This window comes from Polypterus senegalus, chromosome 13, assembly GCF_016835505.1.
Source record: "Polypterus senegalus isolate Bchr_013 chromosome 13, ASM1683550v1, whole genome shotgun sequence".
NCBI classification, from domain to species: domain Eukaryota; kingdom Metazoa; phylum Chordata; class Cladistia; order Polypteriformes; family Polypteridae; genus Polypterus; species Polypterus senegalus.
The window spans coordinates 4636169-4657243 of record NC_053166.1 but is presented as its reverse complement, the minus strand read 5'-3'; the positions used below and the strand labels follow the sequence as shown (position 1 = coordinate 4657243).

Here is a 21075-nt window from a genome sequence, read left to right as displayed (position 1 = left end):
AGGAGCGCGACGCGGAGGGGACACGAAGGGCATTCGAGCTTTATTGATTGATTGGTTGATCGATTTGTTTATTGATTGATCGATTGATCTTTCCCGCGTGGGGTGACATACCCGCTCCACGGGTGAACTGCAGCTGCTCGTATAGCGATCTCCCCTTCGGGCTCTGCGTGGCTTGCGGCGCTCTCCGGGTGTCGAGGAGGACGCAGGCGCCGACAGCCGATAGCACCGCAGCCCCCCTACACCCCCTCCTCTCACCCGGGCCGGCGCGGGATTCGCTCGTTTCCTCGTTCAGCGGGCACGTGTGTGCCAGGGGGGCGGGGCTGGAGGGGGGGGGGGCGTCAGCATGGGCTGCTGCCACGTCAGGTGGGGAGGCTGGCGGCTGGCGGGACGAGAGCGAGCGGAGCTGACGGTCAGCGGGACGGCGGCTCCTGTCCTGCCCTGGGCCAGTCCGGGCACGCGGACCAATGGACTGGACCTCCGAAGTTTGGTGTCTGCCGCCGGACACGCGCATTGATTGAGGAGACCCCGCTCTTGGAGTTTGTTCTTCTACTTCTTCAGCTCCTTCCAAGTCCGCTCCTGGCCGGGCAGAGCAGGTCGACGGACGCGGGGCTTCAGGTCCTGTCCCGGGCAGGATGAGCGGGTGCACGAGACGCTGCAAGATGGGGATTGTGAAGTTCGCGCGCTCCATCCATCGACTGGTCACCGGAACCCTCAACAAAGGTAAGACCCGCTGCTTCTCCTGCACGAACACACGGTGCCAGTTTAAGCCCAGTAGGCGGTCGACTGGGCAGCGCGCTGCAGCGGGACCTTGGGCATCGCAAAGTTTTTCTGTGGGGACAGCTGGCCGTGGGGTGGCATTTTGGGGGCCCGTGAGAGTTGAACTACACGCCGCATAGAGAACTGAGTGTGCCCGTCCGCGAGCGCCCAAAGTTCGCACCGGGCAGCACCGGGAGGTAGCCAGCATAGAAACATTCGGACTGGGCACACCACTGATATGTGCCAGTCGGGGTGCCTGCGTCTTTTGTGGCCAGCTACGAGCTCAAGCCTGCTAATTGAATCCGTTTCCGTCACGGCAGCCCCTCTCACACTCGTTCGTCTGCTCTTCTCGTTCTGGCCCCAGCGTGACCACAGAGGCGACTCAGAGAGGCTGCTGCGCGCGATAAGGCGAGGCGGTCGACGGCGGGGGCAACGCAATTAGCGGAGTGGGCACAGGGGGCACCGTCGACTTAGCCGGAACACGTGAATGAGGAGTGGTGGGGAATGCTGGGAGAAGAGGGGCGCTCACTGCATTCGGGCTGAGCTCACCATGAAAGGCGCTATATAACCGAGGCCCATTTGGGAGAATGGCCGCAAGCTGACCACACGAACAGGCTTCATACAGCGCCTTTTACGTTCAAGGTTGCTTTACAGGCCTGTAGTTACATGGGTGTTCACCCCGTGCCCCTGCTGTCCAGCGCCATTCCTGCGAGGTGGGCACGACACCTGACAAGCCTGAGAGGGTTGCGTGCCAACAGACAGCACAGGGGTCATGTCTTTCTTTGCCCCTTGGGCAGCGGATCTCAGGGTCAGTCCTGGAGTCCCACGCTTTTGTGTGGCCCCCCGTCTTCTAACTGGATCATTGAGCGGCTCCTTTGTATCTAAGAGGAGTATTTGAAGACATTGTTCTGACATGGGCAGCGCTATCACATGTTTTATTTTACCATAAAAAGCACAAGATACACACGTTAATGGCGACTGTGAAAGGCGCTATAAACTGTGTTTGTATTACTGAAGTGTATTGTGTGTCGTGAATTAAGAAAGGCGCTGTGTGTGTGTCGTTCATTTCTGCCTATTCGATATAGCGCCTCACGCATCGATGCTCTGCAGTCTTTCTTTCTTTCTTTCTTTCTTTCACCTCAACTCAGAAATCACAAGCGGCATTGATTATTTTTACTGAGCGAAGCAGGAATTTCGATGCATACACATTTTTTTATTTTTTCCTTTTCATTTCTGATAGTTTCTGCCATCATTTCCTATACTAAGCCCAAAGGTGCCCTTTGGCACTGACTCCGATGGTCACAGTATGCCCGTCTTGCGGACTCCATTTGATGATTTGGCCGCCCGGCGTTCCCGTTTTCTTTCTCACAGCGCGGAGGTTTGGCGGTCGGAAGGAAAACTTCACAGTTTAGCCGCGAGGGGGGCGTTCCCTTATGCAAATTGGCCAACTTTATGCAAATGTCCAATTGGTCGTGTAATCGTCGCGCGCTTCATTTCGATATTTGAACCGTCGATTGTGTTTTTACGGATTTGATTTTTTGGCTTTCTAACGTGTCCTTATAGCAGTCGCCGTCGCCCCTCATCGGATGCCAGTCGCCTGATGTCCTTCACTCTGCTGTTTCGCCGTTCTTTCCGCTCAGTTTATTTTTGTATAGCGCCTTTCACCATCATTGTGTCCGTGCCCGCCCCCTCCGGGGTCCCACCAGTCCACCCTGAACCTTCCTCTTCTCCTGTTGCCCCCCATTCTTCATTTTGGTGTTCCGGTTGTGTCCGCAGGTCGCATCCCCGTGTAGTCCAATGTGACCAGCCCCCTTCCCCTTCACTACACCCCCGACACACTCATTCACTTTTAATTCTTTCTTTCTTTTCTTTTTTTTTTTTTTTTTGCTGATCTCCCGATCGTTAAAGCGGCCGTTGCGCTGATTCTTCACTTTCGGTGCCCGCACGGAGTCCCGTTACATAAATAATGAACCCACCCTCCCAGGCGCGTGACCAGCTGAACATCCGAGCGCTCGTTGTGAAGCCCCCAGAGGCCAGTCGAGGGGTCCCATCTGTGGACTGCTAAGGGGCGAGTGACAAACTGCTGCTGAGGACGGACTGCACCTGCACGTACGACTCGAGACCACCAACGGCCCACCCAAAACGGCTCAAGACGATATCTACCACCTCAGCATTTACCATCGGACTCCCTCCCAGGTGGTCTCCCTCCTTGGGCTACTGTGGTGGACTGCAAGCCCTGAGGTGTGGGCTCAGATCCCACTACTGACACCATGTGACTCGGAGCGAGTCATGTCACCTGCCTGAGCTCCAGTCAGTATGACAATAGAAATGGAGACAATTGTATGTGGCAAGTTGGCTTGGACAAAGGGGTCATCCAAGTAAGACATAATTATCTAGGGCAGGTTCTAGGACCACCCAAGACAATCGGCGCAGTGCGCCCCCTGCTGGCCGTACTCCACCAGGTCCATTGTGACCTCAGTGCTCCTTTTACATGCTATAATTGGGGTCTGGCCACACATGGTGGGCTGGTGACATGAACAATGCCACACAACAGGTGACACGCTAGCTGTGTCCAGGAAGGAGACAATAAAATGACAGAAGGAATGACAAGTGTCCCTGAAAATGTCTCGAAATGACTGATGTGTCAGACCTGCGAATCATCACCACCTCTTTAGTGACCGTGGTGAGAACGGTAGGGGGCACTCTTGAGTTGTGTCCAAATCCTGACAATGCCAAGGCAGCCAAAAGGGCACAAAAAAAGGGCAATGGGTTGTAAAATAAAAACAAAAAAGAGCAGAGAGGGACTAGACAAGGGGAGGGGGGCACTAAGCTCTGTGCCAAACAGGACCTGCACCCCTGCCATGCGGTGGGGCATCCAGCCCACTTTCCCTTCTTACTTTCCTTTCCTTTCTCAAACTGGCATCTCTCCCTCCTGCCAGTCGACCCTGTGCCTTTGACTTCACTGTCAGCTCCAGGAGTGGGGTGGCTTTACACTGCCAGGCAGGGGCCACTTCTGGGTGACCTGAGGACAAACGTCCAGGGCCATGGAGGGAGTGTGAAAGCCATGGAGCCATACGTCCTGAGTGCCCTCTGGTGCCCAACTCTGACTTGCAGTGCAGGTGACATGTCATTCATAGCCAGTAGGGGTCCATAAATGACATGTTAGAATTTACGGCCACCTTCTGAAGGACTGGGGACATCAACTGATTTTCAGGGTCCTTTTGGGCTTGGTGATTCTTTCCACTACTCAAGTTTGTTTTTTTGCTGGACATCAGGGTCCCCTTCCTGCCAAGTTGTGCCCTCTGCTGTAGTCCAATGAATTGAGCCACTAGGGGCACTGCACTGCCACTTACAGATGGCTTCATTCTGACCGAAGCACTTTGAAGTCGCGGGTGACATTTTAAATGGGACGGTGGACCCTGAAGATCAGACCACCTCAGCGTGCCATGTGTCTCCATGTGGCCTCGTTTCCACCTTCTGTCCGCTCTGTGTGCCCACCCCCCATTAATGCAAACAGCCAATCGTGAGGCTCCAGATGTGACCACAGCAGCTCGTCTGATGGTCTGACTGGGGGGGATTTTCAAAAATGAGGTGAAAAACCAAAAAGCTTTAAGTGACCCCTGGTGGACAGTGGCCAACCTCGGTCAAGTGACAGAAAGGCCACAAATCCCAAACTTAACAGTGATGGCCACAAGGACATCTCCGACCACACAAGAGGATGGCCTGTGAAGGAGAAGAAGACCATGGTGGGTTCAGGCCAGGAAAATGAGGCTGCGGTGGGCACAAAGTGACCAGAACTGGACGACTGAGGGCTGGCGCTGGTCATGTGATGGGGTCTCAGTGTTTTCTTGGCACACCTTAGGCCTTGTAATCCCATCTGAGGGCAGTTGGAGGGCCTAAGGTGGTCTTGGGTGTATTGCTTTGTGGCCACAGACATCTTGTCCAACTGACCCACAGTCATGACGGTGACGTCATTTTACTCTGATGCCTCACACAGCCTGTGGGTCTCAGTGCCATCTCAACATGCCATTGAGTCACCAAGGGTCAAAATCCCAAGGGGCACTTCAGGCAGCTGCTTGGAAACACAGAGCAGAGGAATCGAGGCCAGAGGGAGGATGACCGGCCCGGACAGGGGGGCTTATTAGAGTGGACACCACCTGGGGAGCAGCCGTCCATATGCACTGGAGCAGTTGACCGCTGGACGTGCTGAGACCCTTCTGAAATAAATTCACAGGCCAAGTGTCAGCATGTTTAGTCCACCACTGAGCCTGGGGGGGTACGAGTGGCCCACCTAACTTGCAGTCTTCGTGAGGGACTCACGGTTTACAGCCCAGGCCACACCAGCCATGAGATGAACGTCCAAGTAGAGGGTACGGTGACGACTGAGGGGACATTCACTCCAGCTGAGCTCTGATGGTCCACATACAAATGGGGGCCAAAGGCGGACAGAGGACCCCCATCTTCAGATGAACCCAAAATTGGAAGAATTCTGATAAGAGGTGGCCATTCAGCCCAACAAGCCCACCAACAAGCCCACCAACAAGCCCACCAATCCCATTCATTCAATCTGTTCAAAATGAGTTTTGGGGGTCCACTGCTCTGCATGGTCATATGTCCCATGTGTCCGCAGCCAGTCTCCACCTGTGCCCCCCGCGTTCTTCCGGCTCCATTCCTAAATTTCGGCTCCCCCTGACCCCCTTACACAGGTCACTTGTCATTGGTCTTTCCATCCCGCCTGTCCTCCATGTTCTTCAATCAGCCGCGTTGCTCTTCTCTGGACCTTCTCTGGTGCTGCGGTGTCTTTCCTGAACTATGGAGACGTCACCAGTGCGTTGCCCACCTTAAGCACGAGCGCCTTTGACTTGTAGCAGCCATAAGGGGGCGCCATGTGACCTAAGAGCCCGTCAGTCCTCTAAAGCACTTCTGACCACTTCAGTCCTGCGGCCTCCTCATCTTCATTCATGTCTGTCCTCCTCCTCCTCAGTTGCTCTCGGTGGTCTTGACTCGGCCCCCCTGCACTCCCCTGGAGACCCAAACTGCACTCCACTCAAATAGGACCAGCTTTAGTTTTATATGGCGCCTTTCACGCTGTTCCACATGCATGATTTTAAAAAGACCACCTTGTCACAATGCCCCTCAGTGTATATGGCATGCTGTGTCCTAAATGCCATTAAAGATTATTTTGTGCATGTGGCGCAGGGCACAGGGCACCATGCTGGCCCAGTGGTTGGTGTTGATGCCTCAGGCCCTTGTGGTTTTTTTTTTTGTTTGTTTTTTGACTCTCACGTCCTCAAAGGGGCACCTGGCCACTCTCTGGGGTGATGGTGGCACACTGACTGGCACTGCTGTTCATGAGTCTGCATGTTCTGCCCGTGTCAGCGTGTTCACCTTTATTGGGTTCTCTGCTTATCTTTCAACATCCCAAAGACGTGCAGTTTGGACCCACCGTGAAGTCCCACTGAGTGTGCAACAGAATGGACCGGTGCCCCCCACAAATGGGTGCCTAATAGCAGCTGGGGGTCTCTTGGAATTTCCCATTGGTCTCTGACGTTCAGTTCTTTTGTGAATCTGCTCTTCCTAGCACAGGGTGGCCAAGTCCAAGGTGGCTCCTCTATCCTGATCGGTTTGCAGCCATGAGGTTCCACTGAGGGCATCGTGCCATCTTCAACATGGCAGCTCATTGATGCTACTCTCCTCAATCAGGCAGTCTGTCAGGCCAGCTGGTGGTGCCAGTCCACGTGCTGCCCATCACGTTTCTCTCTTTTTAGATGAACATTTCTGATGACAGCAGAGGCAGGTGGCCTTAAAAATCGGCGTCCACCTGACCCCTGGAGTGCCTGCCTATGTGACTGAGAACTGAGTGTGGCACAGTTTCAGTGCCCACACTGTCTGATTGGAGCTGGCATGTTCTCGTCTTCGTAGACAACCTGCTGACATGTAAGTTAAGTTACCTGGTGGCGCTAATCTCACCCCGTGTCAGTGAGTGTGCCCTGTGATGGACTGGCACTCTGTGGGTACCACACGGATGGCACTCCCAAGCTTTCACACTCTGCTCAACACTGCTAGTCCTGCCTGTCTCTTCTGGAACTGCGTGATGGCAGCAGAGAGGCATCCAGTGGGGGGCGCTGTTGACAGAAATGCAATGAGTGGTGCCATTAGTCCAGTAGAAAGTGCCGGGGGCTTTTATCGGGGGTCTTTACAGTTTTAAAGATGGGATCCAGTAATGGGGTAGCCCGAGCTGTCGGGATAACAAAATAAGAAACAAAAGTAAAAGCCTGCGGAGAGACTTCGATTTGTATTCTCTGTCTTTCTGAGTGCCCCCCATCCTTGTTTGTGCTTACAGCAGTCAGGGTGACCCTCACCTGTCACTCGGTCCCCTAATCTTGACGCCTCCCTGATACCCAAACAGATGTCAATTGTGGGTGTCGTCCTGTAGGTGGCACTCGGGAGCGGCATTCCTTCATAAACCGGCGTCCGTTTAAGCGGAGTGGCATGCCGGATAAGACTTCAGACCCCGAGGTTGTGGGTACAAATGCTGTGACCGTCACTGTGTGACCCTGAAGACGTCACTTCACCTGCCTGTGCTCCGAGTGGAAGACAAACGACGTGATGCAAGTTGCCATGGATCTTAATAATAATGCAGTAAGAATAATAATAGTTCAGTCGTGGCCAGCAATCCCTGCATTGGGACGCCAGCGCCTCGGAGGACACCACCCACTGTCACAGGAGACCAAAGACGTCGCAGCCACAGATCGACTTAACTGCGTGAATTTGTTACGTGGATTGAAGTGACGCCATAGCCAGGCAGCCCAGGAAGATGGTCGCTGAGGCCCCGTGTTTTAAAGTAAAACGCTTCGCGAACTTTCACCGTTATAAAGCTTAGCGGGTGCGGTGCCCCTCGTTCAACGTCACGTTTGCAGAGTGTGGGCTCTGCTTCTTGGGGGTCGCTTGTCGCACTTTTGGCACTTCACAGTTCAAGTCAGCCTGCCCGATCGGTCAACGCAAACCCTTCCAATACTGTGAAGTCCGTCCATCCATCGAGTTTGTATGCCGGGCACGGTTCGGGGGTCCGCCGGAGCAAATCCCAGCAGCCACCGGCATGAGAGGCGCATGGTGAGCTGCTAACAACGGGGTGGGCGGCGTGGCTTTGGGCACGTGACCTGCACGGTCGCGCTTCTCGAGCCTTGGTGGAGGCTGCAGGTTCTCTCGGTGTCTCCGTGGATTGACCTCCGCCTGCAGCTCTCATACATTAACTGGCAAACCAACGTCGGCCCGATGTGTGTGTGTGTGTGGGTGTGTGTGTGTGTGGCTTGTGCGCGATGGACTGGCGCCACGTCCTGGGTGGGTTACCGCTAGATAACTGAATGATGGGGGTCTCAGAGCATTTGGTTTGGTGCAGCGCGTTCGGGGTCCACCTGGGGTACACGCGCTGTGTGCCATGGCGAACCTCTTAAGTGTTCTTTGTTGAAATGAGCACCTTGTGACGTGTGAGGGGCACGGAAATGGAGTGGAAGGCGGAGAGGTTGTGGGGCATTCATTGATCGGTTAGCCACGTTTGATCTATCAAGCTGCAGTTGTGCTGCTGAACACGAGGTGGCGGTGTTTCTACTCTTCTCTGGCTCATCCCCGTTTACCTCTTCGTTGTCCTGTTTTGATATTCAACCGGACGCGGAGTCGCTGTGGGCCCTCCGATGCCCACCTTTAAAGCCCGCCCGTGCGCTTTACAATTTTAAATGTGAATTTCAATAGACGTTAGTGGCTGAGACAAACGGAGAAGGAACGACGGGCTGGCACCGTGAGACCATCACAAGTGACACGGTGACACGGCCACATCTCGGTGCCACGGGATTAGCAAGTGAGGTCACGTGTCTGCCAGGTGTTGCTAAGCGACAGAGAACGCCCGATCGCGGGGCGCGCGGCACGGTAACGCGGGAGCGGCTGAATCCGAACAAGAAGGGAAACGTGACGGCGCCTCCGCGGCCCGCTTTCTTACACAATGGCTCGTTGCCCCCGCATCTCCTCCTGGCATTTGTGAATGCGTCTGTACATGGCGCGTGGGCGCTTTGTTTCGCTGTCCGGTGGCGAATGAGCACACACGCCGAGCTCTACCGCCCCCTGGCGAGGGGCTTTGGTGCAGAGAGGCGCGGGCGCGCGCGCGCGCGAGGGGCTCACCTCGCACCTTTGAATGCCAGTCATTTGCGGCGGTGGTAAGACGCTATATATTAATAATAATAATAATACATTTTATGCGAGAACAGAACTTCCCCTCGATAATCAATACCACGTGCCAAATACCAAACATAACCAAACGATTGATTTACGAGCCCCCCGACCACACTGTGCTCTGGACTTCAGTCCTCCTCCATCCACTCAAGCTTTTGTGCTCTTTGTCCACCCTTTGACCTTTTCTGTGTGCTCCTTGCCCGATGGGGACATACTTAAAATGTCACCGAGACCTACGGCTGTGAGAGGACAGGAGACCCCCGACTTACCGGTGACAGGCAGCATGTCACCCAAGGAGCTCCACTTCCACTACAACAAAAGTCAATGGCGTTGATCGTCGCAAAGCAAACTTCTAAAATAAACCCACACTCGTGTCCCACGTGCCCTTCTGTGAAGCCGAGGTGTGAGAACCTCTGGGGGGATTTGGGGGGCAAAGGACAGAGGGACAACAAAATCCCAAATGCCCAATGAGGACAGCCAGCAAAGTCCAAGGCAGGCGAGCTGAATGACACAGAGCCGGAGTGTCACCTGAAGCAGCGGGCACCTGGAAGTCTGATGTGACAGGAGTCGGGGTGGCCTAGCGGTGCAGTGCATAACGCCAGGATCTGGTGGTCTCACCCTGGAGGTGTAGAATGTGCCCTCATGGCTCCTCTCTGCACATCTGCTTTATTGAAAAAGCTGGAGTTCAACTGGTAAACCAACGAGAACAGTGGCAGCCATGGGGGGGGGCATCTGAAGTTTAACAAATGCGAGGAGACCACCGAGTCCATCAGGCTGGTTAGCTTAGCTACCAGGGGTATCAACAACAGAACAGGATGTGTGTGATCTTAGTGGACACGGGCACCGCTGGCATCTTCAGGGAGCGCCCTTGGTCTGTGCGCACAATTCTCCTACATTCATAATCTGATTGGTGACTCCAAGCTGGCACCTTGTGAGGGTCAGTGTGTATGTGCTGCCCTCTCTGCATTGGTATCCTGGCATGTGCCCACTGCATGCTGGGATTGACTGTGGCTGCCCACGACCCTCAGGGATTAGGAAGTGGATGGATGGGCAATTAAAGCTGAGAACCTGAACTTGACTTCCATTTTCAAACAGAGCGGAGCTTCATGTGTGACATCTTGGACTGTCCAGCCACGAGATTTAGGACCTCACCCAGCACTGGAAGGGCAGTCCAAGTGTGCCACTTTTCAGCAGTGGGCAATAATGAAGGCACCCTTTAAACCACGTGGCCCTTCTGGGAGATTCCTGAAGTGAAAAGTACGAGGCCACTGAGCCGGAACGGAGTGGGCGGCCAGCACAGACACCACCAGGTGACCGCACGGTGTGACACCAGATAGTTGGCATGTAGCAGGGAATCACAAGAAGGCCACCTCTGCACCTATGCATCTGATGAGTCAGAACTGGCCTGGTGGCCCTCATCTCAGGTGGTCCTGATCAGGTGACTGGGGGTGGGCAGCTCTGTTCTGATGCCCTCTTGATATTATGGGACATCTGCTCTTGCCCCACTGAGTCCACTGTCTGTCACTGTCACGCCCTCCCGTGATCCTCATGTCCTTAAATTGAGTTCTCCCTCATGCCACCTGTTCCCATTTTCACTGATGTCACCGGTGTCCCGCTCCACTGAGCTCAGTGACTGTCACGGGAGCAGGTCTCAGACCAATCGGCCCTCCTGTCATTCCCTGTTGTGATTCCCTAATCAGGTGACCTTCCCTGTTGTGTGACCCGACATTTGCGCGCTGACAAAATGGCGAAAGTTTCCTTAAATCTGAATTACTAGTTTAAAGCATATATAATAATATTTAATGTAGAAGTCAATATTGTGAGACACGGCGCGCAGATGGTCCTGAAGATCACGCCCTGCAAGTGTAGGAAGAAGGGGGTCCCACTCTCTTGGCCTCTCTCGCCATTTTGTCGGCGATCGTTTGTCTATCGCGCTTTTGTCGGTGAACCTCCCTGTTGCACTGTGGTCACCTCAGTGTCTGTCACGTGTCACAATCTGTTGTCCGATCCTGTGTAGACCTCCTCCCGTGGTCCTCATGTCATCTACTTGAGTTCTCCATCACTTGCACTGTGGTCACCCGTGACCTGCTCTGCTGAGCTCAGGGACAGTCCCGGTGACCTGAGTGTTACAGATGAGCCTCGTCTCCCATCATCCTCAGCGACAGTCCAGATCTGATCGGGTGGGCTCTGTCACTCTGCTGTTTGCCATGCCTTGTTGCGTGATGGTGGGCATCTTGAGCCCCCAGCGCTACCTGAGAGGCGATGTCATCCCGTGTGCCCTGAGCTCAGTGTCTGTCACTTCACCCCACAGTTGATCCTCCTGTCATTCAGACGCTCCCTCCCTCGCTGTTGTGGCTTCAACGATCACAATCTCGCACTGTGGTCACCTGTCACATCAGTTGACTGATCCCTTGTAGCCCAGTCGGGTGGTGCCCCTCTTGCCCCCTGATCCCCCGCGTCCTGCTCCGCTGAGCTCCGTCACCGACCCGTGTCGCTCCTTCCGCCCAGCCGAGTCGCCAGTGGTGGGCGCCCTGCTCAGGTGTCGCCCGCTGACCGCCCTGGCCACCCGCCGCGGTAGGGGCCGCCTGTCAGCTCCGCGTGAGCGGCACCGGTTTGGAAGTGCACCGAGTCCCCGCCTCCCTCTCTCTCTCTCTCGCTGTCTCGCCGAGACCCTTTTCGCAGTGCAGACGTACGTCGAGCCGCCGCCGTCTCCAGAACAACGACTGACGGAGCCAGCGCCCCCCGGCCGCCATGGGGATCGTGATGGGGACCTTCTCCATGCAGCCCAAGCAGGGCGGCTTCCGCAAAGGTAAGCGGGGCGGGGTGGGGTGGGGGCCTGTGACCCGTCGCGCACGAGCCTGCACGCGCGCCCCCTCGCCCCCTCTCCGCGCCGCTCCACGCGCGTCTCACTTGGAGGGATTTTTCTTTTCTTTTTGTCTTTCGGGGGGTCCGCGGCGCGGTGTGCGGGGCTGCGTATGTGTGTGTGACGTGGCCTCGCGTCGTCTGCCTGGACTCGGGGGGCCGTCGGTTACGAAAGCACATCTGTTCCCTGGTCGGGGCGTGAATCTGTTTGTGGTGCCCAGTGCCCAGTGCCAGTGCCCGTCTGCTCGCCTTTCGCCTCCCTCAGTTTCCAGTTCCCCGTCGGTCTCGGGTCCCAGTTCGTGAATGCCAGCCAGCTGTCATTTTAGTCACGTCTTGGGGCTCTTTGGTGGCTGGTGTGTCTGTGTGGGGGGCATCGGGTGCTGCTCTGCTCTTTTACCTGTGCCCATGTGGGTGGGCAAACCGTCCAGCTTGATCAACGTCAGTGACCCTCCAGTGGACGAGCGTTGTGGTCAAATCATTTGGAGCTCAGGGTCAGCAGCTCGGGGGGCTCCTCTCTCAGATCTGCTCAGGGGCTGCACTGCGTCCACTCTCAGGTCATCTGCTGACCCCCATCCGTCAGCTCTTAGGTGCTGAGTGGAATGGCGGAGAGTTTGGCATTCGAGACCCTCTTCTGGGTTTTCTGTTTGATTTTGTAAAAGTTAAAACTTTGAAAGGCGCTATATAAATTAGCTCGGGTTTGAATGTTTCTTTGTGGAGTGCGGATGCTCTGCCTGCACATTCCCTCCTGCGCTGTCCACTTGGCTGTCCTCTGCATGCGCTGGCATCCAAAACGGGTCAGGCGGTCCGCCTCGCGTCTGCAGCTCAGTGGAGATGAGAATCTGTGACTGTCACTTGTGTCCCCAGAGCCACTGTTGGTGGTGCTATGTACAGGCTGATTGATCCTGTGTCCCTGCTGGGGTGCTTAATAATGGTCCTTATGGTGGCGCTATATAACGACGGGTTGACCCCGTGCCCCACTATATAAAGACGTGTCGACCCCGTGTCCCTGTGGGTGGCATTATATAAAGACGTGTTGACCCCGTGTCCCTGTGGGTGGCACTATATAAAGAAGTGTTGATCCTGTGTCCCTGTGGGTGGCACTATATAAAGACGTGTCGACCCCGTGTCCCTGTGGGTGGCACTATATAACGAAGTGTTGATCCTGTGTCCCTGTGGGTGGCACTATATAAAGAAGTGTTGACCCCGTGCCCCACTATATAAAGACGTGTTGACCCCGTGTCCCTGTGGGTGGCACTATATAAACACGTCTCGACTGCTTGATCCCGTGTCCTTTTGCCTTTCTCTCTCCTCCTCTTCCTCTGCCATGGCTGCTCATCTCCACGTTGTGTTTTCAGATTTTTCAGGCCTGTCATCTTTTTTTCAGGTCACTGCCCCTCGTCCCCTCACTTGGTGGTCTGCTTTCTACTTTCTCTGTTTTCTCGGGTATTGTGGGCACAGGTTCAGCCATGGCAGCTCACTTGACAAATGTTACCATAGCTGCACTGGTGTTGGTGTCCTAAGTAGCCTGCCATCCAAGTGGCCACCTCTAAGCGATGACAGACCCCTTCTGATGTCACTCTTGGGGGGGGTGGCACAATGCCTGCCAGTTTCCTCGATTCCGCTGTGGCAGACCTCAGTGCTTAAGATGGCGTCTCTTTGTGACATTTCCTGATTTTCTTTTTTTTTTAACTCTTCGCTCACCCCAGATGCTTGTCCATCAAATGAGAACTGGCAGATCCTGGCCACGGGTGCAAATGGCAGTGAACACCTAAGGGGAGTGCCGCCTTCCACCCGATGCTCCGTATGCCTCAAATTCAGCAGACAGCTTTAGAAATTGAGGGGGGCCATGTGGGCCACACTGCCAGAAAAGATGCCAACATTTTATTTTTGTAGATTTCCACAAAGAGGGATGATCAAAGGGCGCATGCCATGAGTAGATTCACCACAAACACTCACCCCCAAAGCCCACCTTCACCAAATCCTCTGTCTGTCTCTGCCAACTGTGCCCTCACCACACCTTCAGAGTTCAATGAGTGGCCACTCTGGGGTTAGCCATGCCAGCTCTAAGTGACCCCGGCAGCTTTAAGCTGGGACGCCTGGCCACCCAGAATGAGTCCAGCCTCAGTGGTGTGGGCATCTAACTCTGGCACTAGGAGGAGAGTTGGGGTGAAGGCTCAGGGCAGAAGGTCAGCGAGTGGGCGAGGTGCCTGAGCAGGCGGGCAGGAGTTCAAGTCTGTGCCTTCCTCTTCTTCTTCTTCTGTGACTTTGGGTTCCCTGTGTGTAAATACTAAGCCCATCCGTTTTCATGTGTCTAGCTGTCCGGGCATTTTTCTGGGTGTGGAGAGATGCCATATGGGCAGCTCCTTCTTTGACTGAACTCTCCCTGCCTTACCCAGGCCAAGATGGCCTCCTGCAGTGAGTCACGTGTTCAGCATTGTTGGCACCAGAGCCACTTCATTGACTGGCAGCGTCGTCTAATAATGGCATTAAAACACAGGACAGTGGCCTGTGTGGGCCCTTGAGTCACAGTGCCAACCTACAGTTGTGTGATGGCAGCAAAGGAGCAATTTGGGCAACCAAGGACTGGGTGCAGATGTCAGGCTTGTGCCCGTTGGTCTGAGTTGGCCCAGTGTTCCACTCTGTATTTCAAGGAGCTCTGATTGACATGTTGCTCCAGAGACTGCCCACTCGCCAGCCTTCTGTGTTTCTTTATAGCGCCTTCCCTCTTTGTTTGGTGTCACTTCTGCCCTTTCCCTCTCCCACCTGACTTTCCTGTTTCTTGTGTCTGACCCTCACTCTTCTGTCCAGCCTGGCCTGGCAGTGCCCATTTCTCCTATGTGCCCGCTCCTTTGAGCTGGTATTCTCTGCACTTCATTTTCACTGCTCTCTTCATGATGTGGTGGTGTCAGTTCTCAGGATGGGATGCCAGTCCACTGCAGGGCACCTCTGGGATGTGAGAGGAAAAACAAAGCCTCAGGGAGGACATGCCAACTGCAGTCGGGTAGTGAACCCTGGAGCTGTGTGACCGTGTGTGTGCCAGCTACCGATGTGCCCTTACCCAGCAGGCACCTGTTTTTTTGTGATTTTTATAATGCATTTGAACAGTGGCACACTGGCACAGTGCCCTGGGGTGCCACCTCACTGGTCCGATGGGCCTGTTGTGGTCTGTGCAGAGTCGACTTGTTAAATCAGACAGGGGGTGGCAAAGTGGGCTCCCTGAATTGGGCCAAGCATCTTTGGGTGTGCCCCTGTGTTTGTCCTTTTATATGGAGGGTCCGAGGGGAAGCCACGCATGTAAAGGGCAGATGCAGGGACAGCGGCACACCCTGAGGTCACTCTGTCACCTTGGCTCTTTGTCCCTTGCTGCTCTCTGTCTTTGCTCTTTGTCCCCTTGTCTCTGTTCCCTGAGGTTCCTCACTCCTTCTCCATTGTCCCCATTGTCACTCTGTGCTTGTAGCCCCGAGTCTTTCCATTTTCTCAGACGTCACCCTGGCACCCCGCCGGGGATCTTCAGGGTGGCACGAGGTTGGGACTCACGCAGCTCGCCGGCTCTTCAGACGAGTCGATGACGAGACCCCCGCAAGGCGCAGAGGAGAAGCAGCACAATGAAGCCCGGGGGCCGCTGGGCACGTGCTGATGGAGATGAATCAGGGAGCGCCTGCCCACCCGCCTGCTGATAGGACATGAAAGGTCTGACAAAGAGCGGGAGGACAGGAGGACAAAAGGACAGGGGCACAGGGGGACAGGCGCCACCGTGCACTTCATGGCCACTGCTGTCACTTTAAGGGCTGAGTGTGATGAGACAGCAATAAAGAAGAAGACAAAAAGCAGCCGGGTGGCGTAGTGCTTAAGGCTTTGGGTTTGAATCCCCCCTTTGTGACACTGTGTGACCCTGAGCAAGTCACTTCACCTGCCTGCACTCCAACAGCACCAGTGGGGGGTCCAGAGTAGCCAGTCACAAAGTCACCAAGTCATAAAGTTAGGGGGCCACCCGGGCAAACTTAACTGACAGCTCTGGCATCACACTGTCCCATGCAATGGCACTTGGCTTCCTTGGAACTCTGGTACTCGACAAAGTAGATCTTCACTTGTGAAGTGGGGGTCTTGAAAAGGGGGCTGACGTGGACAAAAGCGAAATCTTGTCATGTCTGGTGGGCCACGTGGCAGACCAAGAGGAGCCCGCCGGTTTGTGAGCTGTGGGTGCCCATTGACGTCGGGGTGGTACTTGGACTTCACGAAGCTGCAGGCATCGGCTGTCTGGGGTCTGTCATGGAGCCCACCACAGATCTGAGCAGCAAGCGCTCCTCGGGTGACGGGCCTTTTGGGAAACAAAAATGAGGCTCCCCCCTTGGCATCGGACTGAAGGACCAGTTTGGCACCTTCAATGTGCACGGAGAAAGAAAGAAAGAAAGAAAGAAAGAAAGAAAGAAAGAAAGAATACAAAGTTCTCTTTCCATTTCTCAAGCTTGACAAAGTGAGAGAAAAGCAATGGCAGCGTTTCTGTCCTCAGAGGTGGGCACAGGTGGCACTTCTTTTCACTTTGTTAACTCAGTATGTGAAAGCACCAACACGGGGTGAAGCCTATCTGGCTTTATTATTTTATAATAATCAGGACAGAATTGAGGGTCTCGAGGTGATTGGACCACTAGGGTCAGGTGACCATAATAATCATACAGTGCAGATAGAAACCCTGGACACGTATTTATAGGACGTCACTGAGCACTGGGGAGACTCTGAAGGACTGGAAAATGACAAATATCATCACGTTATATAGAAAGGGTGAGCGGGCAGATCAGAGCAACTACCCGCCAGTAAGCTTAACGGGCATCACAGGACAATTAATGGAAGGAATTATTAAGGAGAAGATGGAGGAACACCTGGCAAGGACAGGACAGGACAGTCAGCGTGGGGTCAGACGAGGGAGGTCGAGTTTTACTAACAGGCTGGAATTCTATGAGGAGGAAACAAAAGGAGATGAGATTAGTGATGTGGACTTTCAGAAAGGATATGATGAGGTGCCATCTGAGAGGGTGGGCATCAAACTTAAAGAAGTGAGAGTTCAGGGTATGGAGTGTCGATTGGCTCAGACACAGGAAGGGTGATGGTGTGAGGAACCAATCAGAATTGGGTGACGTTAAGAGTGGTGACCAGCAGGGGGCAGTGAGGGGGCCGCTGCTCTTTTTAATATCTAGAAATGATTTAGATAGGAATATAAGGAACAAGCTGGTGAAGTCGGCAGATGATACCAAGATAGGTGGATTGGCAGATCACAGGGAATCTGTTAAATCGTCACAGAGGGACTTGGACAGCAGACAGGCTCAGGCAGATTTGTGGACGATTAAATTTAATGTCAGTTAATGTAAAGAATGACACACAGGAAGTCAAAATGTGAGGGACGTCTGAAAATCGAAAGTCCACCCTGTGAGAAGGAGTTAGAAGTCGTAGAGGAATTGACGCCATCAACTGACAGACAGTGTTGAGAAGCCATTAAGAAGGTTAACAGACTGTCCGGTTATATAGCGCCTTGACGTGTGGAGGTTCTGCTCAGGCTTTATAATACTCTGGTGAGACCTCATCTGGGGTCCTGGGTGCAGTTGTGGTCTCCATAAAGACACAGCAGCACCACAGAAGGTCCAGAGAAGATGACTCGACTGATTGAGGGCTACAGGGGATGAGTTATGAAGATTCAAAGAGCTGAGCCTTCACAGGAGATAAAGAGGAGACTTGACTGAAGTGTATAAGATGATGAAGTGAATAAGTCCAGTGGATGGAGACGGTGACTTTAAATGAGGTCATCAAGACCACGAGAGGGGGGGACACAGACATGTAGACTGAGTGACCACGTAGTGTGCTGGACAGCAGGACTGTAGGGCAAGAGACTCAACTCGATGTTATTTTAGAAGAATGAGGTGGACAGGAGAGGTGAACTTTGGTGGGCCGAATGGTCTCTTCTCGTCCGCGTTGTTCTAATGTTCTCAGACCGGTGTTGGTGACAGAGACCCTCACGTCAAGAACTGTGGCATACTGAGAAGTTGGAGAAAATGACACTTGAAGGAATTGACCATGAAAAAAAAAAATTACAGTGTCACTGTGCCAAAAGTGCCAGCAGAACCCCACCACACCAGACTGCTGCAGCTCACACCTCAGCTTCTCCCACCCTACTGTGCCTGTGGTGGGCTCAGGACGTCCCCCCTTTCTTCACACTTCTGATCTGAAATGGAGACCCCTGCTCACCAACCCACAGTCAGTAATGACAAAGTGAAGACTTAACTTTCACCAGATGGGTTTGCAGATTTATGACAAATCAGAATCATGAGGTCCTGAGACCCTTCATCTGGCACTTTGCTGAAGCCCCCTTAACTGCAGTTCCATATTCTTGGCTCTTCTTGGCTGCGTTTCTACAAGCTTTGCAGCCCTGTATTCGGACAGCTCATCCCGTTCTTCCTCTCAGGCCCCATTAGATTGGGTGGGAAGCGCCTGTGAGCTGCCATCTTCAGGTCTCTCCACAGGTGAGTCAAGGGTGGGCTTTGCTTGGGCCCCTTGTCCTGAAGCCACTCTTCTTCACGGACCTGTCAGTGTTTGGCTGCGCTTGTCCTCTTCTCCCTGTACCCAAGCCTGATGCTGTCCTTCGCCAAGGCGGTGTGTTGTCTTCAGGAGTTCTTCTCGGAGTCTAACCCTAACCCTAACCCGTCAGACCCTCTCAGAGTCCTTCAGTCTGCGGTCAAGAGGGGCTTCTGTCTGGCCACTCCACTAGAAGTGCCTGATTGATGGAGCTCTGTTAGAGCGACCATTGGGGTCTTGTCTCCTCCCGCCCTTCTTTCCAGTTCACTCGGTTTGGCTGGATGGCCACCTCTAGGAAGTGTCCTGGTGGCTCCAAACTTCTTTCGTTCCACAATTCTTGAGGCCACTGAGCTCCTGGGACAGTCAAAGCATCAGACTTTTTTGAACCCCCCAGCCCTGCTGTTGGCTGCTCCACAGTCTGATCGTGGAGGTCCGCAGAGAGTCCCGTGGACTTCATGACTTGGCCTGTGGCTCTGCCCGGCTGTGGGAATTGTGGACCTCTTAATGACGTCCAGTCGATTTTTTAGAAACATCTCAAGGCGGGGACACCAGAGCACAATTTGGGGGGCCACCACTAAGGCTTGGAATCTTTTTACAATTTACAAACCTTTCTGGTCACATGTGGGTTGCTGGGTGTAGATTGATGGGCAGGAACGGCAGATTTATCAGCTTGAAATGAAATCACCAACACCATGAAGTGGGCAGAAAGCGAGGGGCCAGAATCCACACAGAGCCCACCGACAAAGTGACGATCCTTAGGAACTCCATCCATGAGCTTCACAGACCACCGGAGGGGACGCTCTGGACAGGAGCCGACTTGGGACGCACACAGTGGGCACTCGGCCCACCGGGAGTCTCGGAGACGCCTTAATAGCGCCTGACTGGCTGCCCCCCTTATCCTTAGCCTTCTTGGTGTGTGTGTTGTTTGTTATGACATAATTTTATTAATTGATTGGCTGATTGATTGATTGATTGATTGACTGGCTTCTGTAAAAAGCTCCATTCTCCCCTGAGGACAAATAAAGATCCAATCAATCAATCAATCAATCAATCAGTCAATCAATCAATCAATCAATCAATCAATCAGTCAATCAATCAATCAAGTCACAAAGGGATTCACGGCTCAAGCATGGTGAGACAATGGCACCCAGAAAGTCTGTGAAGAGGAGTGGAGTGTCTTCTGTATTTATATAGTGCCTTTCACTCGGCCTATCTGGTATTTAGCACCTCTCGTGTCTCTCTCACTGTGCGTCTTGTATAGCGCCTTCTCTGTCTCGAGGGGGCGTGGCTACTGCTCAGTCCACTAGCAGTCTAAAGTGTGAGAGGTCACCTCATTTGCATAAGCCACACCCCCTGCTGCCATTTCTTACCTCTGAGAAAGACGGGGTCTTTCTAAGTTCCTGTTTGGGAGTGTGGCCTGGTGACACGCTGGGACATGCTGTGATGACAGCACCCTGGATGGCGAGGAGGAGTCAGAGGGGCTTTGCAGTGTTGTTGGTCCATTTGTCACCAGGGTTCAGGCTTGGTTGTGGTCAGGGGGACATTTGCATTTTCTCATCCAGTCCACCCATGGGTCTTTAGGTGCCCAGCTTTCTCTGTGTGTGTGTGTGTCCTGGCACAGGCTCAGCATGATCTTTACTGGGCACAGAGGACTGGGAATGGCAGGTGTGTGGACGTGGTGTCTCCAGTGCCCACGTTGCTTCTTTAATCCACCAATGAGGTGCTCAAATGTGAGTCGAATTCCTGCGTCTTTTATGAAAATGTCACATAAAAGTGGTGGCTCTTCAGCCATCACATGCTGAGCTCACTGGGTGACCTCACCATGTTAGTGACGGCCACCAGCAGTTTTGATTTTGTGACATTTAATGTTGTGTTGTTGTCAAGAACCTTATTGTTGTGCTGCATGAAAGGCGCTATATAACATACAGCCTCCATTGCCTGTAAGAGGTGGTTGTGCACTGCAAAGAAAAGGGCAAAGGGTGAGGAACAACAAGAGGTGGCATTGGATGAATGGGTGGCATGAAGTGGGTGCCATGGCATGCCAAGCTGGCACCCCTTTGGTTTTTGTTTGCTCTTTAATTTCACTCACCAGATTAAGTGACTCAGTGAGTGAACCTCAGGACTAAACTGGGGAGCTTCTGCCTTGAAGTCCGATGGCGCCACCGCCACGCCAGGCTCCCCTTCCTTTACTTGGCACTCTCGGGGTCTCCGGCCCTGTCCAGTGGTGATGGCACCTGACCGTAACCCTCAAGGCTGGTACTTCAGGGGCTCACCTGACTGAGGTGTGAAGACAAGCCCAGTGTTTGTCTGTGTGATCATGTGATCAGGTGGTCACTGCAGCCCCCTAGTGGTCAAGCCTGTGGTCACGTCCACCTGAATCTGAGGGGGGAACGTGACTTCCACACTTTCCTTTTCCAAGAGTTTGGATGGTCAACTGGTGGAGTGACGGTGGGTCATTAGGACTCGGCATTTCGTTATGCAGCAGAAGAAAATGTGGGAGCGTCCTGACGTTTGGTCGAATCCACCGCTAAGTTCTAACACAGTGAATGCAGGGTGGTCTGTCAAGTGCTAAGGGGGGCACTCAGGACAATCGCAGAGCCTTGACGTCTATCAAGGGGGACCAGGCTGGCTTAACAGGCATGATGAGGAAATTCATGGATGAAGCGGTTTGGG

General features: G+C 53.7%; 1 protein-coding gene across 1 annotated transcript in view; it reads left to right on the top strand.

Annotated features, from left to right (window-relative positions):
* The first annotated feature begins 397 nt into the window (after positions 1-397).
* LOC120542118 (Kv channel-interacting protein 1-like) overlaps positions 398-21075 on the top strand; it is a 59346-nt gene continuing 38668 nt past the window's right edge. Inside the window, exon 1 of the mRNA XM_039774282.1 lies at positions 398-720. Coding sequence (XP_039630216.1) covers positions 633-720 — 88 coding nt within the window. The 5' untranslated portion in view covers positions 398-632. The remainder of the gene's footprint in view (positions 721-21075) is intronic.